General features: G+C 43.1%; 1 protein-coding gene across 7 annotated transcripts in view; it reads left to right on the top strand.

Moving 5' to 3' along the window:
• MACROD2 (mono-ADP ribosylhydrolase 2) overlaps positions 1-25,452 on the top strand; it is a 3,459,957-nt gene that overhangs the window by 3,011 nt on the left and 3,431,494 nt on the right. For all 7 annotated transcript variants that reach the window (XM_077485921.1, XM_077485927.1, XM_077485924.1 and 4 more), the window contains exon 2: positions 22,165-22,278. In XM_077485921.1, the coding sequence (XP_077342047.1) occupies positions 22,165-22,278 (114 nt within the window). The remainder of the gene's footprint in view (positions 1-22,164; positions 22,279-25,452) is intronic.

A 25,452-nucleotide genomic window follows, 5' to 3' on the forward strand; every position in this document is an offset into this window, starting at 1 on the left:
GTTTCCAATATCTCCTATAGCATGTCCAGTCTCTGATCATCTCCTGCTGAATGTCCTCATTCTCAGAGTCTTCTATAGCTTTATATTCACTTATGTGCAGGCCCTTTAGTGTCAGGGGCCACACTTGACCACCACTGAGATATGGTCACCACCAGTATTTAAAGTGTAAGTAACCCCCCCCCCCCCCCCCCCCCCCTATCGTTTTCAGCCACGGAAGCTGCCATCTTTGCCTCTGTTTAATATAAAACTACCATGATGCTGCACATGTGATCAGTCATGACACCGGCCATTGGATGGTTTAACAGTTTGAGAGCACAACCAATGGGAGTGTTACATTTCCGGCATGCCCCGGAAATGAAACTGTTTTATGGATGGGTTTACTTCCACTTTAAATATGCAGAAAGTTGAATTGACAGCCTGTCCCTGCCTCCTCCTCCTCATCCAGAGGCGGTGATCCTGATTACACACTCATTCTTAATATGTGTGCAGTCAAGCTGAGAATGCCGTCATGTACCATCTAGCTGGTAGACTTGGTATCATTATGCCTGCATGTGCTGGTCAGGGAATACTATGCATGTGTCTCTGTGTACACCTGGCCCATACAGCATGCTTTTTTATTATAGAGTCCTGTCCAGCTATATCTGGAGCCCTGAGTCAGTGTTAATTTCGACGACTAAAATATTTTAGTTGACTAAAATACAACTAAAATTAAAACGACTGAGATGACTAAAAAAAGGAACTAAAACTAAAATGGCATTTTAGTCAAAAGACTAAAACTAAATAGAAATTTGACTTCAAAATTTAATACTGGTCTGTAGTGCATGTTCATACCTCAATACCATAATAAATCACATATTTAGATTTTTCACTCCAGCAGTATATAAAGAGTTTGGAATTTGTAGAGAATTGTTAACTAATGCTTTACAATTTAATTACACATTAGGTTTTAGTTGACTAAAATGTACTGGAGACAGTCGACTAAAACAACTGCAGAAGACTAAAATGGGACTAAAACGAAAATGACATTTTAGTCCTAAGACTAAAACTAAATTGAAATTTGCTGCCAAAATTAACACTGCCCTGTGTGTGTGTGTGTGTGTGTGTGTGGGGGGGGGGGGGGGGGGGGGGGTGTACACTGCTGCCTACAGATCTCTTTAACATTAAACCCGTGGCTCCATTAAGTCATTGGCCATGATCAGCCTGAACAATCTATGTAAAGTTATTGATTTACTTTTGTATTTTTCATCATTAAATTCATTTAATGTTATTTCATTTGATCTTCTTTTTTTTTTTTTTTTTTTTTTTTTTTTTTTTTCAAACAAAATTGTAAATTTTACAATAGTTGTAAAGTATTTTATAACGTTAGTTGTTGTTTACCCATTGCCTACCAATCGTGCCAGAAACATTTAACTAGTTAGTTTTTCTGACCTTTGTACAGAACCATTTCATATCACAATTGCTGAGTCCTGTACTGAGTTTTTAAGGTCATATTGACTCTTGTTTCACATTACAAGTGTGTTTTAATCAGATGAAACGTTTTAGGTTTCACCCGACAATATTTGTTTAAATATTTTCTTTTAAGCAAATTAAACTTGCGTTAACACATCTTCTCATTTAGAAGCATGTGACGTTGAACCTGTACATATCGGGGTTTCTCAACTAGGGTCTATGGAATACTAAGGCTGGCCATACACTATACAATTTTCTTGTTCAACTTTCCTTTAGATTTACCAAAAGCATATAATAGGAGGTCAAACTTAAACGCTTTCAATTTGTATGCAATCAGGCAGGCCCTTGCAGTATATACATAGTTGAAGGTAAATCTAAAGGAAATGGAATAAGAAAATTGTATAGTGTATGGCCAGTCTAAGGATCCTCCAGACGTTGCTAGGGGTTCCTTGAGCATTAAGATTTTTGCTTCTGACACCAATGATCTTTTTAGCTACTTGTAATGCCTAGTGCACACTGAGAAAATCGAATGGGAAAAATACCACTTTTGGAGTGATCGTCCGATAATCAGATGATTAGTACACAGCTTTTGAGAGCCCACCATGATGGTTTGTGACAATATCCGAAGGGAAAAACCTGAAATCTTTATCTTAACAGAACTAATGATTTTCTTGTACTGTATTTTTCGCTCCATAAAACACACCTGACCATAAGACGCACCTAGGTTTTAGAGGTTGAAAACAAGAAAAAAAAATATTCTGAACCAAATGGTGTACTAAAATATTTTCCAGTGCCCATGAAATGCAGAGTGACCATTACCATAGAAAAAGCAGAGTATTGGCAGGATGGCTGTGACTGCACTTGTCACAGAGCAGCGCTGTGGGCACTACAGATGCAGCCCACAGCACTGCTGCCATTCGATCTCTCCCCTCCACTGTACAGATCTGTACACAGAGGGGAGAGAGGAACCGGCGTCATCATGATGCCGGTTTGTTTACAAGTGATCGCTCCGTCATTTGACGGAGCGATCACATTGCAAACGGTGGGTGCACCAAGATGGCTACCGCTCCGGAGCTAGGCCGAAGCCACGGCCTTTCCTAAGGCCGAGGCCGTGGAGCGCTCCGGAGTGCAGTGGGGGGCGGTGCCAAGCATATATTCACACCATAAGATGCAGGCACATTTTCCCCCATATTTCTGGGTGAAAAAAAGTGCGTCTTATGGTCCGAAAAATATGGTAATTACGACCAGGCCACATGCCAACATGGGGAGGGTGCTGAGGGGGTTAGGGCTCCTAGATCCTGCCCCCCCATGTGAATGAGTATGGTGTATATAGTACCCCTACCCATTCACCAAAAAAGTGGCAAAAAGTAATAAAAACACAGTTTTTGGCAATTCCGTTATTAAAAAAATAAAAAAAAACAATGTCGCCTGACGTAGATTCATCATCAAATGCCACCTCCTGGATCCGAAAAAAAAAAAAACTCTCTGCCGCCAACAAAGGCAAACTGTTGAATGCTTTCCATTAGACAGGTCTTATATAGGTAAGGGACAGAGTGACCTGGCGATGCCACCCAAAGGCAGCGGCCCCTTGTGATGTCACCAACCGGTGCATTCTGGGTCAGTGATGTTACAAGGGGTCGTGCCACCAAGTGACGTCGCCAGATACCCCATACTCATTCACATGGGGGGGGGCCCTTATTGAAGGGGACATCTAGATTCCGATAAGCCCCCCTGCACACAGACCCCTTACAACCACAGTCCAGGGTTGTGGGGATGAGGCCCTTCATCCCCATCAGTATGTTTTGCGCACTGGTGCGCAGTTATGTTGGAAAAGGAAGGGGCTATCCTCAATGTTCCTGCAAAGTTGGGAGCATGAAATTGTCCAAAAAAGTCTTAGTATGCTGACACCTTATGGAACTAAGGGGCAAAGCCCAACCCCTGGAAAACAACCCCACACCATAATCTTCCCTCCACCAAATGATTTGGACCAGTGCACAAAGCAGGGTCCATAAAGACATGTATGACTCCTGACCTAAACCCCAATAGAACACCTTTGGGGTGAATTGGAACCAAGACTGCAAGCCAGGCCTTCTCGTCCAACATCAGTACCTGACATCACAAATGCACTTCTGAAAGAATGGTCAAACATTCCCATAGACACACTCCTAAACCTTGTGGAAAGCCTTCCCAGAAGAGTTGAAGCTGTTCTAGCTTCAAAGGGTGGGCCAACGCAATATTGAACTACTATACGGACTAAGACTGGGATGTTGTTAAGGTGGGCGTCCCAATACTTTTGGCAATATAGTGTATGTATGTATGTAAAGAATCTCTGCTTTTGTAATTTCTAGTGAGAGATCCCACAACTCCTCCAGAGCTCTACCGCAAATAATACATTTACACGTGCGCCACCTCGGTGTGTCCAGCCTCTCACTTTCTATTGAAGACCTATGAAAGATTGGGGTGTCTATGTGCTTTTTTCCTCCAAAGGGTTAATTGCTTCCCAGTTCTCTTCCTCTCCAACTCCAGATCTCTCATATAGGTATCAAGGTATGTACCTCCTTAAGGGAGAAGGGACCTTCTCCTTCAAACGGACTGGTGACAAAGTGCTCAAAAGAAAAAAGGCAATAATTCTTCATTTAAAATGCTGATAAAAAAATAACCAATGTACACTTACTTTTGTTGATGCACTACAAAGAAACTCCCAGAAAAACGTTCTGTATTTGTGGGGTTCCGCGCTGTCAATCTTCCTTCTTGGATGTGATGTCGCCTAACTCCGCCCGCATGCTAGTTCTTTAGGAAGGCACCCCTTCTGTAATTGGCTGTGGCTCTAGGGAAAGTGGAGAGATGCCAACCCTATTCTGTGGAACAGGTGAATATGACCAGCTACAATATATACATTTTTGCATTTAGATTCACGTTATAGTAACATTAAAGGCATTTTTTTCCCTTTTAAAATAATAAACATGTTATTTCCTGCTCTGTACAGTGGAATTGCATAGAGCAGCCTTAATCCTCCTCTTGTGGGGTCCCCTGCCAGTGCTCTGGGCTCCTTCCCTTCAGCAAATGCCCCCCATAGGAAGCTGCTTCCTATGGGTGGGCACTTGTGTAGGCTCACTCCCAAGCCACCTTATCTGCATCCATTGACAGGACAGCTTGACCATGTCCTCCCCCTTGTCACAATTTGACAGCAGCAGAAGCCAATGGCTCCCGCTGCAGAGCTGGGAGAGTGATTGTTCTCATTCTCAGCGTGAGATCGGGTTCAGGTAAGTATGAGAGGACACACATGAAGCACAGACGTTTTTTTTTTTTACCTTAATGTATAGAAGGAACCCTAAGGCTTTACAACCACTGTAACCCAGCCCCCCTAAAAATGTTTTTATTAACCACCTTCAGACTGGACCATTTTGCTGGTAAATGACCAGAGGTCTTTTTACACTTTGGCACTGCGCTGCTTTAACTGGTAATTGCGCGGTCATGCAATGTTGTACCCAAACGAAATTTGCGTCCTTTTCTTCCCACAAATAGAGCTTTCTTTTGATGGTATTTGATTGCCTCTGCGATTTTAATTTTTTGCGATATAAACGTAAAAAGACCGCAAATTTTGAAAAAAAATGATATTTTCTACTTTTTGTTATTAGAAAAATCCAATAAACTCAATTTTAGTCATACATTTAGGCCAAAATGTATTCAGCCACATGTCTTTGGTAAAAAAAAAAGTCAATAACTGTATATTTATTGGTTTGCGCAAAAGTTGTCACATCTAAAAACTAAGGTACATTTTCTGGAATTTACGCAGCTTTTAGTTTATGACTGCCTATCTCATTTCTTGAGGTGGTAAAATGGCAGGGCAGTACAAAACCCCCCCCAAATGACCCCATTTTGGAAAGTAGACACCCTAAGGAAATTGATAAGTGGCATGTTGAGCCCATTGAATATTTTATTTTTTTGCCGCAAGCGATTGAATAATGACAAAAAAAAAATTTTTTTTTTTTTTTTACACAAAGTTGTCACTAAATGATATATTGCTCACACATGCCATGGTTATATGTGGAATTGTACCCCAAAATACATTCTGCTGCTTCTCCTGAGTACGGGGATACCACATGTGGTCGACTTTTTGGAAGCCTAGCCGCGTACGGGGCCCCGAAAGCCAAGCACCGCCTTCAGGATTTCTAAGGGCATACATATGTCATTTTACTCCTCACTACCTATCACAGTTTTGAAGGCCATAAAATGCCAAGATGGCACAAAACCCCCACAAATGACCCCATTTTAGAAAGTAGACACCCCAAGCTATTTGCTGAGAGGCATGTTGAGTCCATGGAATATTTTATATTTGGCACAAGTTGCGGGAAAAGTACAAACTTTTATTTTTTTTTCACAAAGCCTAGTCGCGTACGGGGCCCCGAAAACCAAGAACCGCCTTCAGGATTTCTAAGGGTGTAAATATTTGATTTCACACCTCACTACCTATCACAGTTTTGAAGGCCATAAAATGCCAAAATGGCACAAAACCCCCCCAAAATGACCCCATTTTGGAAAGTAGACACCCCAAGCTATTTGCCGAGAGGCATGGTGAGTATTTTGCAGCTCTCATTTGTTTTTGAAAATGAAGAAAAAAAAAAAATAATGTATATTTTTTTTTCTTTTTTTCAATTTTCAAAACTTTGTGACAAAAATGAAGGTCTGCAAAATACTAACCAAAACACTAAACACATAACTGCAGCGATCGCAGAGTCAGGCCTGATCCCTGCCATCGCTAACAGGTTTTTTGGTAGCATTTTATATTCAAATCCGGAAGGCGGTGCTTGGTTTTCGGGGCCCCGTACGCGGCTAGGCTCCCAAAAAGTCCCCCACATGTGGTATCCCCGTACTCGGGAGAAGCAGCAGAATGTATTTTGGGGTGTCATTTCACATATGCCCATAGCATGTGTGAGCAATATATCATTTAGTGACAACTTGGTGCAAAAAAAAAAAAAAGTTTGTAATATTCCCGCAACTTGTGGCAAAATATAAAATATTCCATGGACTCAACATGCCTCTCGGCAAATAGCTTGGGGTGTCTCCTTTCCAAAATGGGGTCACTTGGGGGGATTTTGTGCTATCTGGGCATTCCATGGCCTCCGAAACTGTGATAGGCAGTGAGGAATGAAATCAAAAATTTACACCCTTAGAAATCCTGAAGGTGGTGCTTGGATTTTGGGGTACCGTACGCGGTTAGGCTCCCAAAAGGTCTCACACTTGTGGTATCCCCGTACTCAGGAGAAGCAACAGAATGTATTTTGGGGTGTAATTTTACATATAACCATGGCATGTTTGAGCAATATATCATTTAATGACAACTTTGTGCAAAAAAAAAAAAAATAATAATGTATTTTTTCCACAACTTTTGTCAAAATATAAAATATTCCATGGACTCGACATGCCTCTCAGCAAATAGCTTGGGGTGTCTACTTTCTAAAATGGGGTCATTTGGGGAGGTTTTGAACTGTCCTGGCATTTTATGCACAACATTTAGAAGCTTATGTCACACATCACCCACTCTTCTAACCACTTGAAGAAAAAGCCCTTTCTGACACTTTTTGTTTACATGAAAAAATATTTTTTTTTTGCAAGAAAATTACTTTGAACCCCCAAACATGAAGTGTTTTTTAAAGCAAAAGCCCTACCGATTAAAATGGTGGGTGTTTAATTATTTTTTTCACACGGTATTTGCGCAGCGATTTTTCAAACGCATTTTTTGGGGAAAAAACACACTTTTTTTATTTTAATGCACTAAAAATCACTATATTGCCCAAATGTTTGATGAAATAAAAAATATGATCTTAGGCCGAGTACATGGATACCAAACATGACATGCTTTAAAATTGCGCAGAAACGTGCAGCGGCGACAAACTACGTACATTTTTAAAAGCCTTTAAATGCCTTTACAGGTGACCACTTTAGATTTACGGAGGAGGTCTACTGCTAAAATTAGTACCCTCGATCTGACCTTCGTGGTGATACCTCACATGCATGGTGCAATTGCTGTTTACATATGACACCAGACCAACGCTTGCGTTCCACGTTGCGCCTTAGCAGGGGGGGACAGGGGTGTTTTTTTTTATTTATTTATTTTTTTTTTATTTTTTTTGCTTTTTTATTTTATTTTTAAACTGTTCCTTTCATTTATATATTTTTTTTATGATTTTTATTGTTATCTCAGGGAATGTAAATATCCCCTATGATTGCAATAGGTAGTGACAGGTACTCTTTTTTAAAAAAAAATTAGGGTCTATCAGACCCTAGATCTCTCCTCTGTCCTCAAAGCATCTGACCACACCAAGATCGGTGTGATAAAATGCTTTCCCAATTTCCCAATGGCGCTGTTTACATCCCGCAAAATCTAAGTCATGAAATGCTCGTAGCTTCCGGTGTCTTAGGTCATAGAGATGATTGGAGCCATTCTGGTCTCTGATCAGCTCTATGGTCAGCTGGCGGAACCACCGGCTGCATTCTCAGGTTCCCTGTTGGGACAGGAGAGCCTGAGAAAACCATGGAAGATGGTGCGGGGGGGGGGGGGAACATTCCCTCCCACTGCTTGTAAAAGTAGTCTAGAGGCTAATTAGCCGCTAGGATTGCTTTTACATAAAAGCCGACCGCTGGCTGAAAAGAATGATACCAAGATGATACCTAAACCTGCAGGCATCATTCTGGTATAAGCACTCAAAGTCCCGCAACATACCAGTATGTTGCTGGAACTGGTTGGGCATATATTGTAATTTTTTTTTCATGCAGCCTGTGGGCTGAACGAAAAAAAAATATTGATCGGTGGGTATGCCCACCATTAGATACCTCCCTTCATCCACCCACTTCTAATGGTGGGCATACATGCACCATTTATATATGCTGAAGCATGGGGGCATCCTCCCGCAAAAGGTAGGAGCAGATCGCTCCTCCACCCCTTATGCCCCCATGCTTCGGCATATATGCTCTTTTTTAACTGTGGTGGTGAAATCACCCCCGACAGTGCTGGAGTCGCGGCTTTATGTATCATGGGAGCAAACGCTGTTGCTGTCAAGATAAATAAATCCGCGCTGCAACTGAATGGCGTACCTGCTAAGCAAATGATGGTTAACAATAAAACAAAGTAACATTACAGTATAACAGTAAGACGTACCATACCTGCAAAGCAAATACAAAAAAAATAGCAAAAAATAACACATTTAACACAATCTGTGCCTAAAATATATATATGCCGAAGCATGGGGGCATCCTCCCGCAAAAGGTAGGAGCAGATCGCTCCTCCACCCCGTATGCCCCCATGCTTCGGCATATATGCTCTTTTTTAACTGTGGTGGTGAAATCACCTCCGACAGCGCTGGAGTCGTGGCTTTACGTATCGTGGGAGCAAACGCTGTTGCTGTCAAGATAAATAAATCCACGCTACAGCTGAATGGCGTACCTGAAAACAAAAAATGGTTAACAATAAAACATTGCAGAATAGAATACAGTACAAAGGAGCAGAACAATAGAGAGAGAATAGAGAGAGAGAGAACAATAAAACGACAACTATTTTTGGTTTTTTTATTTTATATTTTTTTTGGTTTTTTTACTTTTATTTATTTATTTATTTATTTTTTTTTAACACTTTTTTATGTAACTTTAACACTTCTGTTGTAACGGTTCCAGCGGTTTGGGTCTCTCAAAATGTGATGGCATCTTGGGAGACCCTGTGAACGTGTGCCTAGCCTGTGCAATGCTGTACCCTACGCTAATACTCAACTAGTTCATGGTAGCGTTCAAAACACTCACCCTGACAAAGACCAGGATTGCCAGGACAGCGTGGACAATAAGAACGGGTGTCACGCCTAAATCCGCGCTTTCTGCAGACACGACATTTTCTTTGGGGGGCTCGTTGGGTAGGGGTACTCGGGAGGACATAAGAATAATGCCTCTCATGCAGCCGGCTTACTGCATCTGGTAGGGGAAGGTGAGGTGGAGCACCGCCTGGATACAGAAGGGCTCTGACGATATCCTCCTGGAATTTGAGGAAGGATCCAGTCCGTCCTGAAGCTTTGTGTAGTACATAAGCATTCAGTATAGCCAATTGGAATAAATAAACAGACACTTTTTTGTACCAGCGTCTGGACTTACGGGCAACTAGATACGGCGCCAACAACTGGTCATTGAGGTCCACCCCTCCCATATTAAGGTTATATTTGTGGACACAGAGGGGTTTCTCCACAATACCAGTCGCCGTAGGAATTTGGACCGTCGTGTCTGCATGAAGGGAGGTAAGAACGAAAACATTCTTATTATCCCTCCACTTCATAGCGAGCAAATTATTACTGCGCAAGCAGGCTCTCTCCCCCAGCCTAAGACGGGACTCTACAAGCCGCTGGGGAAAGCCCCGGCGATTAGGTCGCACGGTGCCACATGCTCCAATCTGCTGATCAAACAAGTGACTAAACAGTGGCACGCTTGTGTAATAATTGTCCACGTACAAGTGGTACCCCTTTCCGAATAAGGGTGACACCATGTCCCACACTATCTTGCCAGCGCTTCCTATGTAGTCAGGGCAGTTCTCCGGCTCTATGTGACTATCTTTACCCTCATAAACCATGAAACTACGTGTATAGCCTGTGGCCCTGTCACAGAGCTTATACATCTTGACCCCGTATCTGGAACGCTTGTTGGGGACGTATTGTTTGAATGACAAGCGACCAGAAAACTTAATCAGGGACTCATCAACGCAGACAACTTGATCGGGAGTAAACAAGTCTGCAAAACGTTGGTTGAAGTGGTTTATGAGGGGCCGAATTTTGTAGAGCCGATCGTATTCAGGGTCTCCACGAGGACGACAGAGTTCATTGTCGCTGAAGTGCATCAACCGCAAAATCATCTCGTATCGTGCCCTGGACATGGAAGCAGAGAACACGCGCATATGGTGAATTGGGTCAGTGGACCAATATGACCGCAACTCACTCTTTTTGGTTATGCCCATGTTGAGGGAGAGGCCCAGAAAGATTTTAAATTCGGAAACCGTAACTGGTTTCCATTGTCTGGCAAGGGCGGACTGGGGAATAGTGGCGATGTGTTGAGCAGCGTACAAATTGGTTTGGTCCACAATAGATCTATAGAGAGCTTCGGTGAAAAACAGTGAGTAAAAGTCAAGTGTCGTAAAATCAACTGTTTCCACGTTAATGCCAGGTTGGCCAGTGAATGGGGGAAGTACGGGTTCTGCAGAAGTGGTGGGCACCCAAATAGGATTGGCGAATTCTGCAGGAAGGGCACTATGGGTACGACGGGCCTGTCTTTGTCTTCTTCTTGGTGGCAGCGGGACACTACTTGTGCTTGCCACCTCGCCAGCTTGAACTGCACTTATGGGACTCGCCACGTCACCACGTGTTACTGCAGTGCTGGATGTAGGTCCAGGGTGTACTAGGCCGCTGGTGCTTGCCAGTTCACCAGAAGGATGAGCGGCTCTAGTACGTCTCTGCTCCATACGAGTGACCTGCGGTTCCTCCACCCGAACAACAGAATACATTCGGGATCGGGTACACCTGTCCTTAACAGAGGCCTCATCTCCGTCGTCAGAGATATCTGTCATGGAGCCGCTGTCCTCTACAGGATCGTATTCTGAGCCTGAATCTGACAATGAGTGACGTCCTCTTCACTATCTGTCATGCTCAGAAACGTGTAGGCCTCTTCACTAGTGTACCTTCGCTTTGCCATTTTGGGCTCTAAATTTAGGGGTACACTAGTGAAACTCACAGGTAAAAAAGCACCTAGCCTGTCAGCGACTGTTTCAAAACGCTACAAAAAAAACTGTTAGCGATCGCAGGGATCAAGCCTGACTCTGCGAACGCTGCAGTTATGTGTGTTGTGTTTTGTAAGTGACAGTGATCGATCGATACTGCACTTGGGTGGGCTGGGCTGGGCTTGGCGGAGGGGCTAAACGCAGGTGCTAGCAGGTATCTGGGCTGATCCCGCTAACAATGCGTTTTGGGAAACCTAAAATGCTGGCAACGCTAATATAGATCTGATCAGATACTATATTACTAAGGGAGGTGTATGCTTTGCGCGTGGGTGTTAGCGGTACTGGCACTAACCTGACGCTGGGGCGACGCAGGCCTTATCTGACCCTCAAACTTATATCACCCGCCGGGTGATCAGGGGGTTAAACCTTTATTAGGTAATAAATGGCGGGTGCCCTGAAACAAAAAAAAAATAACTAACCAACCGGCGTCACCTGTAACAGTTATATGGTGATCACTGGTGAAAGGGTTAACTGGGGGGCAATCAGGGGGCTATGCGGTAGTATATGGGGGTCCCTGACGCTATAAAAAGCTGCAGCGAACCTAAATACTTACCTGCCTAACTAGCGTCACCTGTGACACTAATACAGCGATCAGAAAAACGATCGCTTATTAGTGACACTGGCGACGGGGGGTGATCACGGGGTTAAACCTTTATTGGGGGGGTTAGGGGGGCACCCTAGAGCTAAAGGGGGCTAGCCCTAACTGCCCTAACAGTTATTACAGTCACAAATGACACCAATGCAAAAAAAAAAAAAAAGAAAAATAAAAAAAAATGCAATTGGTGTCACTGTGACTGGGGGGGGCAGGGGTGATTGGGGGGTGATCGGGGGGGTGAAAAGTGTGCCTAGCGTGTTCTACTGTAAGTGTAGTGTTGGGTGCAACTCACGATCCTCTCTCCTCGGTGCCGGAACGAAAAAGACCGACACGAGGAGAGATTACTTCACTTCCTCTGCCTGTGTTTACATTACAGGAGAGGAAGTGATGTCACCGAGCATTTTCATTCGTCGGGAGCGATCGCGAGGGGGTGGCCATGAATGAATGGCCGTCCCCTCGTCCGGGATTGCTCCCGAACGAATACCGACCGCCGCAGGCACCGGGCGGGGGCCCGATCGGGCCCCCGACCCGCGGGCAGGCAAGGACGTACATGTAAGCCCTTATGCCTGCCCGTGCCATTCTGTCGACGTACATCGTCGTGCGGCGGTCGGCAAGTGGTTAAAGAAGGTGAATGGCACTGCCTTCATGACTTTGTTTCTGTATCTGTCTGCTTTTGAACTTATTTTCTTTCTTCCAGCCTTTATTAAGACAGGCTGAGGGATTTCCACCAAAAACCTGGAAAAAAAAGCGCCAACTCTTCCTCGCTCCATCCCCCCCAAAAAAATTGGAACTAACTATTTAATGTAACTTCATCCTTTCTTGCTACTCACGCAACCTAAGGCCTCATGCACATGAGACGCTGTTAAACGCGTGTTCAGATGCAGTTGGACACTTTTTTCAACTGCCCCTGAACTCATTCAATGTTATCCTATGTGTCCATGCACACAGTCTCGTTTTATGCAGTTGCGTTTAACCTCATTTTTCCAGAAGCAAAAAAATGGGTTCAGACGCAAAAATTTCCACGTTTCAGACGCAAAACGCGGCACCTGGGTTTAGCTGCGTTTGCGTTTATAAGCGTTTTTAAAGGAACCCAATTTTTTTGGACCTGAAAAGTCAAAGTCAAGAACTTTACTGCATCTGAGAATGACATTTTGCGACCCGACTTTGGGGGCCACTTATTGCCAGGAACCCCAAATTCAGTATGCAGACACTGTGGAACTAGCACTACAACATATCCAAATTTGAGGTTCCTATCACCAAGTGACCCGGAAATAGGGGGCCCCAAAGTCGGATCACAAAATGTCATGCACTTTTCTGCATCAGAGATACATGGCCTCAAAGTCAACTGTGACCATCTGCGGCAATGTAATTTGGTCATTAGGGTTGGGTGTTATGGTAAGTGGTTATCCGTTAGGGTTAGGGTTATTGTTTTAGGATTAAGGGTTGGGTTAGGGTTAGTGTAAGGGATAGGGTTAGCTGTTAGGGTTAGTGGTTAGTGTTAGGATTATTGTTGAGGGGTAGGGTTAGTGGTTAGGGTTAGGATTCTGGATATTTTAATAAGGCATTAAAAAATATTATACTACCGTATACAGCAGCAAATAATTAAAATATATTAATCAATACATATTTCACATTAAAAATATATTAAAAAATTGGCCAAATTTAAAACCATTATAAAAAATCTAATTAACATATATTTGCTTTTAAATAAAACAATTTGAAACTAGAAAAAATGAATAAAAAAATATATTTAAGATAAAACAATATTAAAATAGTTTTTTTTTTTTTTTAATATTAGAAATAATGAAAACATTAAAAAAATTGCCACAAGAAAATTTTAGATATTTTAAAAAATTGGATAATTTTCTATAAATAGGCATTATTTTTTTTTTTTTAAATAAAGGACAGAGAAAAAAAATTCATCTGTACATCTATAGATATATTTTATAAATATACACATACCTGATCGTTACCAACAGACGTTCCTCTGGTGACACACTTTTTCTCATATTGGTGTCCATGAATGTCAGACCAGGTCGTACTTTTGCAGATCAAATGTTACAATGGACATCCGGCTAAAATTAAAAAACTTGTCGGGGTAGGTACGCAGCTGCACATACATGTTTGTGAAATATCCAACGGACATTCGCTGTCCCATCAACGGATGGGTCCAATTGACGAGCTCTGAGGCCGCGTACACACGCGGGGACTGTTCGCCCAACTTTGTCCGTCAAACAGTTTCGGCAAACAGTCCGCTCAAAATTAGCATGGACGGACATGGCCACACACGACGAACGAACAGTTTGCTGAAACCGTGCGCGATGACGTGAACGGCACGTACGACGGGACGAAAAATACGACGTCCTATACACTGCATTATAACTTTCGGCGTGTAAATCCTTTCTGAGCATGCGCGGAACTTAGTTTGACGAACAAGCCTACACACGGGCGGACTGTTCGCTCAAACAAGGTTTCAGCGGACAGTTTTACGGAATTTCCGAAAAACCTTGTTCGTCAAACTGTCCGCTGAAACTGTCCGCTGAAAGCCCACACACGAGCGGACTGTCCGCCCAAACACTGTTCAGCGGACAAAGTTGGGCGAACAGTCCGCGCGTGTGTACGCGGCCTCACTCTGGACCTCTCACGAAATTTGTGACGACGTTGCTGTCTCATCAAGAGCAACATCAGGAGCATTTCCTGACATATATTCAATATGGGATCCATTTCAAAATATATACCACAGAAAGAGAGGCAAATGCAAGTGTACAACTGCTCTCTATGCTGCTGCTGCTGCTGCTGCTCACTCTGATCAAAATAGCAGAAATACTTAAAAAACCATGCTTTGAGAGCTTGGGGAGGGTCTACATGATGTTATCTTTATAAACGCAAATGCGGCATGCAAACGCAGCAAAACACGCGTTTCAGCTTTTTTTGAGCAGAGTTTTCACCTGCGTCTTGTGTGCATGAGGCCTAAAAAAATCAACCTCCTCTGCCCCATCTGTGTATTTATCTGAACACCGAGGCCACTCCAGCAAAGTTAATCCCCCATAGACTTTTAGATGGCTCCATAGAAATCTATGTGGAAAAAGTTGTGCAGACATGGCCAGCACAAGGAATTCAACTGTGTCCATCACATGCACATAAGTATGCATCTAGTGCAAGTGGAGAGTTGGGCAGAAAACCTAGGTGTACTTTATATGCTATGGGTGGAATTCAATAAAGCCTTAAGGACACTTTCTGGCACTACAGCCCATTAAGATGTAAAAACTCTGGTGCCTGTTTTAGTAGCTTTGGCAACACACAGTGTAGTAGGGTGTGTCCTATGGTCAGTTCCCAGAGAGGAAGGACCCTTCCCTGATCCTCCAGGATGGAACACCTGTGGCATGGAAAAGGCACATTCCGGACCACTTGGCCAACAAAAACCTGATGGACCCCCCGTCCTTGTGATTAGCCAAAGCTGCCCACTGAGTATTGGGTTATTTCCTCCCCTGCCTTGAGTGTCTGTTTGGGAGAGCCCCTAATCCAAGGGCCACACACCCTCCCCTAGACTTCAGGATAGGCCCCAAGACCCTCCCCTACAATCCTAAATGAAAGACAAAAAAAAAGAAGCACGGTAACAAAAAATAAGTGCCAGACTTCAATACAATGGCTAGTGTTGTAGTTGACCTGCACTTGGCAAATTAATCATATCAAATAAAGGTGAGAAAGTAAAGACTCTGCAGCACTCGCTGATATGCACAGATAAATGTCGAAAGACAACTGACAAAAGATAGTGTTGCACTGTCAGGATAACTTCTAATTCAATATAATGTATAACAAACAAAATAAAAAAAGAATTTAGTCCTATAAACTAAATATCACAGTCTACTAAAAGTGTGCAAAATCTATTGCTGCTTGCCAAATCCCCACAACTCAAGTGGTCTAAATTGGCATTTTAAAAATGACAGGATGGATGGCTCCAGCTCTTTCCCTCTCATACCTCAACAAGCCTCACTAGGGACGCCTCAAGCATTCTAGAAGGACCCACTGCTATTTCTGCATCACCAACTTGGAACTAGAATGCAGTTTAGAAGTCTTGGGAGTGGTGACCCAAGGGCGCTCTTAAGCCTCATACACACGGTCGGACTTTGTAGAAACTTTTCCGTGGACTTTTGTACAAAGGGCGTGGTCCACAAGTTTGTATTGCATACACACGGTCGGACTTTTTGACAACAAACACGAACGTAATGACGTCACAACGTACTGACGCCGCTTCAAAAGAGGACGTTCAATAACTCCAGCGCCACCTTTGGTGAACTTCTGTATTGTAGTCTGATCTTTTGCATTGGTTCTGAGCATGCGTGTTTGTACCTTGTACACAAGTCCGATGCTTTTGCGTACACACGGTCAGACTTTGCTCCATCGGACTTTTGTTACCAGAAAGTTTGTCCGTTCGCACAGCCAAAAAAGTCCGATGAAAACAGAAAAAGTTTGTCCGATGGAGCGTACACACAGTCGGATGTTGCTCCAAAACAGCTAATTTGCATGTTTGTTGTCAAAAAGTCCGACCGTGTGTACGGGCCTTTAGTATCACTATGGGTTTGAGACCCCACTGTGACAACTAGCACTAGAGCATGATACCACAGGGTTAACCGTGGCAAAAATAGACTAGAACGAGACAAGGGTGCGCTTCCTTATGCACCGAAAGGCCACTTAACTAAAAAAGAAACCTTTATTGTAAATAATAAAAATTATGTAAATGACCATAACAGGTATACCTATAGGATAAGGTCAATGCCATGTTATACAGCCAGGTCCATAACTATTGGGACATCGACACAATTCTAATCTTTTTTGGCTCTATATACCACCACAATGGATTTGAAATTAAGTGAATAAAATATGATTTAACTGCAGACTTTCAGCTTTAATTTCAGAGTATTTACATCCAAATCAGGTGACCGGTGTAGGAATTGCAACAGTTTTTATATGTGCCTCACACTTTTTAAGGGACCAAAAGTAATGGGACAGATTAACAATCATCCATAAAACTTTCACTTTTTAATACTTGGTTGCAAATGATTTGCAGTGAACTACAGCCTGAAGTCTGGAACACATAGACATCACCAGACGCTGGGTTTCATCCCTGGTGATGTTCTGCCAGGCCTCTACTGCAACTGTCTTCAGTTCCTGCTTGTTCTTGGAGCATTTTCCCTTCAGTTTTGTCTTCAGCAAGCGAAATACATGCTCAATCGGATTCAGGTCAGGTGATTGATATGGCCATTGCATAACATTCCACTTCTTTGCTTTAAACTCTTTGGTTGCTTTCGCAGTATGCTTTGGGTCATTGTCCATCTGCACTGTGAAGCACCGTCCAGTGAGTTCTGAAGCATTTTGCTGAATATGATCAGATAATATTGCCCGAAACACTTCAGAATTCATCCTGCTGCATTTGTCAGCAGTCACATCATCAATAAATACAAGAGAACCAGTTCCATTGGCAGCCATACATGCCCGCGCCATGGCACTACCACCACCATGCTTCACTGATGAGTTGGTATGCTTTGGATCATGAGCAGTTCCTTTCCTTCTCCATACTCTTCTCTTCCCATCACTCTGGTACAAGTTGATCTTGGTCTCATCTGTTCATAGGATGTTGCTCCAGAACTGTGAAGGCTTTTTTAGATGTTGTTTGGCAAACTCTAATCTGGCCTTCCTGTTTTTGAGGCTCACCAATGGTTTACATCTTGTGATGAACCCTCTGTATTCACTCTGGTGAAGTCTTCTCTTGATTGTTGACTTTGACACACACACACCTACCTCCTGGAGAGTGTTCTTGATCTGGCCAACTGTTGTGAAGGGTGTTTTCTTCACCAGGGAAAGAATTCTTTGTTCATCCACCACAGTCGTTTTCCGTGGTCTTCCGGGTCTTTTGGTGTTGCTGAGCTCACCGTTGCGTTCTTTCTTTTCAAGGTTGTTCCAAACAGTTGATTTGACCACCCCTAATGGTTTTTATTGTCTATCTGATGGGTTTGTTTTTGTTTCTTCAGCCCAATGATGGCTTGATTCACTGATAGTGATCGTTGGATCTCATATTGAGAGTTGACGGCAACAGATTGCAACTGCAAATAGCACGCTTGAAATTTTAACACTGGACCTTTTTATCTGCTCCTTGTAAATGGGATAATGAGGAAATAACACACACACCTGGCCATGGAACAGCTGAGCAGCCAATTGTCCCATTACTTTTTGTCCCTTTTTAAAAAGTGGGAGGCACGTATACAAACTGTTGTAATTCCTACACCGTTCACCTGATTTGGATGCCAATACCCTCAAATTAAAGCTGACAGTCTGCAGTTAAAGCACATCTTGTTTAAATTCAAATCTATTGTGGTGGTGTATAGAGCCAAAAAGATTAGAATTGTGTCGATGTCCCAATAATTTATGGACCTGAATCTATATCAATTAGTGTTCTATCTCTATGTGGTAATGTTAACACCTACCAAGTTTAAATGGTGACAGCTTCTCTTGATATAAACAATATGAGGTTTATGATCTCCTCCTCCTATATTCAATATAAAGGCTCCATGATGTATAGAGGATATGTAAATTCAAGGTCTACTCACCAACATCACCTGGCATCAAGAGATGGGGTTATATCTGTCTCTCCTCCCATCTATTGGCCACGTATAAAAATATGACCAGAAAAAGAGAAAGTAAGCTAGTAAATACTGTCTTACTGAAGTTATGGGCTATCCATCTCCTGCCCTTGAAATTCTCAATTTCTGAAATATGTAATACGTGTACACTCATCCATGTGGGCACAAATAACCACTGATGAATGAGCCCCATTAATCGCCATATCCACAAAAAAACTCACCTTTTTATCAGGACTGCATTGACACAAGGCATATTTCACCCCACAAAAAAAAAAGAAAAATAGAGGAGGGGGGAAAGAATGTGTCGAATACACTTCCCTTTGTATTGCATGCTCCTGAGCTGCGCACTCTCTGCATTACGCACTCCAAGCCCCATGAAATGTGTTACAGTTAGACCTATTTAATATAGACACTAGAGTATACATTTTAACTGGGCTGTATATCGTATACTCCTGACCACTGTATTCTAAGTACAATAAATACTTCTGAAGAAAGAACTTAAAGTGTTGAATAAACCTAAAAACTTTTTTTGCCTTGTTTGCATTAAGGTAAAAAACTTTTTTTCCGTTTCCCATTTTGAAGAGTAAGAGGGGAGAAGAGATCAGCGCTGTGCACGGCTTTATCTATTTCCCCCTTCCTCTTCAAATGGTATTCGAGAAGCAGCAGGAGTGATTGGCTCTTGCTGCTGTCAATCAAATGCAGTGAAGAGGAAGTGTGGGGCGGGCCTAAGTCCCACTGTTTAAGGCCCCCTTCACACTGACGATCCGTTCAGGCCCACCTGTCAGTTTTTCAGGCGGACCTGAACGGGTGCTCCATAGAGCGTCGGATGTCAGCGGTGACATGTCCGCTGACATCCGACCCGCTCCGATCCGAAAAAGTGTGACGGAGGAAAAAGCTATTTTTCCATCCATCTGTGGCTCGGATCGGGTGACGACGGACACTGCGGTCTGTCGTCATCCGATCTCCCATAGGGGAAAGCGGCGCTGTGACAGGTCTGTCCCTGCGCAGTGTGCAGAGACGGACCTGTCATCTCCCTTCTCAGCGGGCATCGATGGAGTGATCCCCGCTGAGCTAACTGATATCCACGGGGCGGATCAGAACTGATCCCCCCCCCCCCCCCATGTGAAAGGACCCTAAGTCTATGGAGTGCGGTAAGTCTATAGACACACAGATGGGAAGTGCGCAGACTACGCTCCCCATATCCAGTGGCTGGCTATGGTAGTCATAAAAAGAAGAGGTGGAGCCAAGATCGCCTCTGGGGACCCCAGAAGAAGAGGACCACTGCACAGAGCAGGTAAGTATGACTTATTTATTATTTTATTAAACATTTTTAAAAAAAAATCTGACTTAAGTAGCACTTTAAAAGATTAGGCTGTGTAGAAGAGGTTTGTACATGTCTGTTAAAGTCTTGCTTGTGGTACAGTAATTTAAAGCATTTTGTGGGTACATAGACTGTGGCAAGTGTGCCCCAGGTGCCAGATATGCTAGGTACGCCTCTGCTAAACAGTCCTCTGTTTGTCCTAGAGACTAAATGGAAATCTGCAAATGCTTTTCCAGCAATGTCCTTGAATAACCCTGTGTGAATATTTGTTAATTTGTTGTTACTAAATTGATAGCACAAACCCCACAAATGATTACAAATGTTTCAAAACCTATATTCTGACAAGCCAGTGTGTCATGTAACTTAAATAGTTCCGCCTGGGTGAAAAAATTAAAGTCAGCAGCTAAAAATACTGCAGCTGCTGACTCTTAATATAAGGACACTTGCCTGTCCAGGGAGCCTCCGATGTCGGCACCCAAAGCCGACCCGTCCCTCAACTCCAGGTGCAGGCACCGGCATCCTTACTAAAGGAAACCGGAAGTGAAGCTTTGCCAGCTGGTTTCCTACTGCGCATTTGCGAGTTGCGCTGCGCTTTCTGAATGGTTCCTGCTGTCTTCTGGGACCTGTGTGTCTCCCAGAAGTGAGCGGTGGGGAAGGAGGAGCTCTGGACTTTGCATAGATTGCCGCACAAGATTGCAGCAATCTTTTCCCCAGAAGTGGGAGCAGATACCTGGTTTTGACAGTTATCTGCTCCCCCCCCTCCCCCATTCCTTCTTGAAAGGTGCCAAATGTGGCACTGGGTGGGGGAGAGCAGTAAAGACACAGATGCAAGCCCTATCAGGGGGGAGGAGAACTGATCTATGTTCCATGTACAGATGCACACCAATCGGTCTCCTCCCCTCATCAGTCCCCTTCCCCCCACAGTTAGAATCACTCCCTAGGACACACATTTAACCCCTGCAGTGCCCCCTAGTGTTAACCCCTTCTCTGCCAGTCGCATTTATACAGTAATCGCTGCATTTTGTTTTTATAGCACCGATCCCTTTATAACTGTGAATGGTCCCAAAATAGTGTCAAGAGTGTCCAATCTGTCCTCCACAATGTCAGTTACAATAAAAATCGCAGATTGCCGATATTAGTAGTAAAAAAATAAATAATAAAAATTACATCTATCCCCTATCTTGTAGATGCTATATCTTTTGCTCAAACTAATCAATATACCGCTTATTGGGATTTTTTTTTTTTTTTTTACCAAAAATATGTAGCAGAATACATATCGGCCTAAACGGAGGAAACATCATCCTTCCTTTTTTTTTTTTTACAAATTGGATATTTATTATTATAGAAAATTTTATTTATTTTTTTCTAAATTGTTGCTCCCCCTTCTTCCTTTTTTTTTTTCTTTGAAATTTAATTTAGGTACAACGTCGCATTGTCATTAAAGTGTGACAGTGCTGAAAATTTACCTGGGCAGGAAGGGGGTGAAAATGCCCTGTATTGAAGTGGTTAAACCACAGTCGCATTATTGTATAGTATATTTATATACAAGATTTATATTATCTTTAAATGCTGTGTGATGTTTTTTTTTTTATTTATGTATGTTTGTCTTTTTAATGTACTTAAAATAGTTCTGCATTTAATATGTATTAAGTTGAAGAAAATAGGGGGATACATCTGTGGGAGTGGCAAATCCTCCCCCTCTAACCACTGCTAGTAGCTAGGTCCAAACATATCCTGCATCTCTTGCCACACTTCCATTCCGTATAGGCTGTGTCTTTCTTCTTCAGCCACAAGATGGTGCTGTATATAAAACGGGTGTATGATTAGCACTACCATTAGTAAAAAGACCTTGTAACGATGTTGGACTTTTTGTTGGTACCCCCCCCCCCCCCCCCCCACCCCTTTTCTGTCCTCATGGACAGCAGTTATATAATAACTCAAATTTTTTATACATACATACATACATACATACATACATACATACATACATACATACATACATACATACATACATACATACATTTTTATTTATTTTTTTACCAGAGGAACTCATTTGGATATTCAGGACTTGCAATATGGACCTCTCAGTCACTGAACTATTCTAGATCAATATTTTTTTGCACATATTAACAGCACAGCCATGCAAATGTATATTGCACTTTTGGTAGAATTAGGTGTTGCATACAACTTTGCAAGTAGAGTCATTGTTCAGCTCAGTCCTGAAAAATAAATGATTCTGCTTATGTAGATTTTCATTACTTCTGTAATACTCCTACATAAGTAAAGTAAAGTTTGCTGCTTTTGGATAGCTTGTTAGATTACATAACAATAAAGTAATTCTGTTGCTTTTGTGTTGCAGAGCGACTGTTTAAAATGTCACAAGATGAGAGGCGCCAAGAGCTGCTCAGAGATTACATTCCACTGAATGATATTCCAACATGGCTGAACCAATATGGAGATACACCAGCAGAAGGTAAGTTTCAGTCTGCTTCATTGCAAAACCTGAAGACTTGGTCCAGTGTTACCCTTCTCCCGCACAGCCAAGACAATGCTTGGGAGAGGATTGGGTCTTTTACAAATACCCCTATTAGCTGATATTGAGCACTTCTAAAGTACTCTTAACACATGGAGAATTTACAAAATTGTTGTAAACTTTATGAAGAGACCAGTCAACTTTTAGGTGTTGTGTATCCACCAGCTGCGGAGAGCAGTATTAAAGGCCATGGTCTGCATAAAACATTTAAAGTGGTGTTTCCACCCAAAAAAAAATTGCTTAAAATTCATAAAAAAATAATAATTGGGGGGAAAATTTTTATTTTTTTACTAGCCTGCCTCCCTTCACTTCCCCCTCGGCGCTGCACAGTCACCTGGGACTTGTCACGTGTCCCAGATGACTGTGTGGCGTATCGCGGCGCCGCTCGCGCATGCAAAGGGGGGGAGCTTCGTTTCCCCCGCATTACTGGACCCTGGGACAGGTAAGTGTCCGACTATTAAAAGTGAGCAGCTGCAGTATTTGTAGCTGCTGACTTTTTTTTTTTTTTTTAGGGGGCACCCCACTTTAAGTGTCATTTTATAATTTGAGGTTGTCGTTAGGGGCAGGGTAGGGGTTGGGTTGGGCATTTGGTAACGAGTAACCCTTGAGGCGGGGCTAGTAGCGCTGGACTTGAAAATTTGAGCCCTGAAATAGCTGTCCAAAATACCAAGCCATTGCGATACAGGGCCGGGTTTTTCACTAAAGGGGCGCCCGGCCCATCTGTATACATTTTATTTTTTATTTTTATTTGCTTAACTGTCTCCTAGGTGGTCTTTCTCTTGATTACCCCCCCCCCCCCCAAACCGCCTCTCTCTCTCTCTCTCGCTCGCTCTCCCGCGATCAGAATGAAGGATGGGAGGAGGAGCTGGCCACATTAACTTTTTACGTTAACCCGCAGGTAATTGGTTGCCTAGGACACAGGGTGGTCCTAAGCAACCAATCGCTACCTTGTTAATATGAACAGTAACTCTGCCAGCCCCCACTCCCGCCAGCTGTCCAGAACTGTGCTGCCTACCGCTCTCTCCTCTGTGTACAAAGGTAGGAAGCACTGCTATAGTGGAAGGGGGAATGGGCAGAGGACACTACTGTGTGTGTGTGTGGGGGGGGGGGGGGGGACTGCCCTTGACATCACCCCATATCACCTGATCCCTGCATTCTGAGCATAACGCACTGCTGATCCCTGCATTCTGAACAGGGGGCGCTTCATAATTCTCTGCCTGTAGGCTCCTGAGACATGCATCCGACTCTCATTGGGTACCTTTTTTTTTTTTTTTTTTTTTTTTTTTTTTGTTTGTTACATGGATACATGCTAACTTAACTGCTTTGCTTAAAGCCCAACTTAAAAGTACCCCCGCCCCCCCACCAACCCCTTGTGTCTCTGACTTTTGAGCTAAATGAATTACCATAACCTTCCTAAGTCCCGGTTCACACAGATGCGGTGTGGGATTCGCAGTCATTTCTGTGTGCATCCTGCACCGCATCACAATTGCACTTCATTCATGTGAACCACTGCAGTTGTCAATGTTAACGACAACCAAAAAACGTCTCTCAAAACGCACTGCGATTGGCTGAATTGAATCGGAAGTGAACACCCATGAGATCCAATTCCAACGCGGCAAAAAAAGTGCATGCACCTTTTTTGTATGAGTACGCTGGGATTTGAGCCATACAAAATGAATGGGCTCAAATAGCACTGCAAAGACTCCCATGTGATTTAAACAGGAATGTGGTGCAATACCAGTACGAATCACATGCGGTTTCCTGCACCACATCAGTGAGTGAATCTAGGCTAAAACTGAACTCCAGGATCAAAGTAACACCCTTCTCTCTCTCCCCCCCCCCCCCCCCTCCTCTAATTTTTGAGGCTTTAGGAAGGTAATTTTTTTTTTTTTTTCCACTTTAAGCCACGGTCACAAGACCATCCAGCGTCAGTTCCATCTTCTCTTACTGGATGGGTCCTTCCAGGCGTTTGTGAGTGACTTGGATAATTGCTAGTAGCTGGGGGGGTTCTCTTGGGATCCAGAAGAGGAACACTACAGACTAAGGGGAGTCAAAGGGACTGACTGGCAAGGAGCCTAGCTGGAGGGACTCGGGTGAGTATAACACACCTGGCAGGGGAAGTTGGAGGAGTGAATCAAAAAAAAAAAAATAGATTTTGCCTGTAATTGGGCTTTAAAGATACTGTTTCCAGAGCTGAAGATGGCAGGCACTTTCATCCTCCTGAATTGTATGTTATGACAGGCAGATTCAGTTCTAGAAGAAAACTAAATTATCTCCAAAATATTACACCTAACCTTAAGCGTGCAGTACATCTATGCTTCTTGTGTTCCTTTTTTTTAAGGACGGGGCATTTACTGCCTTAGTGATCAAAATAATTTTTTTTGTTGGACTGTATTTGTTTCATTTTTTTTCTATGTTTGTTACCCCAACATTTCATATTCCTGATATGTGCCTGCTGTATCATGTGTTTGTATGAAAAAGTATCCTGAAATCCCTGGTGTTCCTGCCAGTCCTGCTTTCCTATTAAAAACTGACCACAGCAAGCAGGAGAACATACCGTGGTCAGATTCTGTGCTGGGAACTTAGTGTACTCAGCAGGGCCGTCTTTAATATCTATTGGACCCTGGGAAAAACATATTCTTGGGCCTGTCGGTTTTTTCCTGAACAATCAGTGCTGCTGGCTGCAGCTGAGAACAGAGGGAATGTGATCGCTTATAAAAATGTTTTTTTTTCCTCCCCTCCTTTTTCTAACTATACATGCATAGTTTGCCTTTGGTTTCAATTTTAAACCCAAAAATCCATACCAGACCCTTATCAAGCAGGCCAGCCCCCCCCCCCCCCCTTCCTGAACCATACCAGGCCATATACCCTCAACATGGGCCCACCCCAAAGCTTCTTGTCCACATGTTTATGTGGTGGACTCCCAACAGAGGCTGCCCCTTGTGGTCTAAACGTGCTGCAAAATTTCTGGAAAGTACTGGTCGTATATTGCATGTGACATATATCTGGGCTGTGTAGGGTGGTAAGATGGAAGCATTTTCTTAATTGGGAAAAACATCCAAGCCTGGATACAATTGGCACTAAAGGCCCGTACACACAATCGGACTTTTTGAC

Source organism: Lithobates pipiens, unplaced genomic scaffold (genome assembly GCF_037356315.1).
Source record: "Lithobates pipiens isolate NorthernLeopardFrog02 unplaced genomic scaffold, aLitPip1_a1.2 Scaffold_18, whole genome shotgun sequence".
Classification (NCBI taxonomy): Eukaryota; Metazoa; Chordata; class Amphibia; order Anura; family Ranidae; genus Lithobates; species Lithobates pipiens.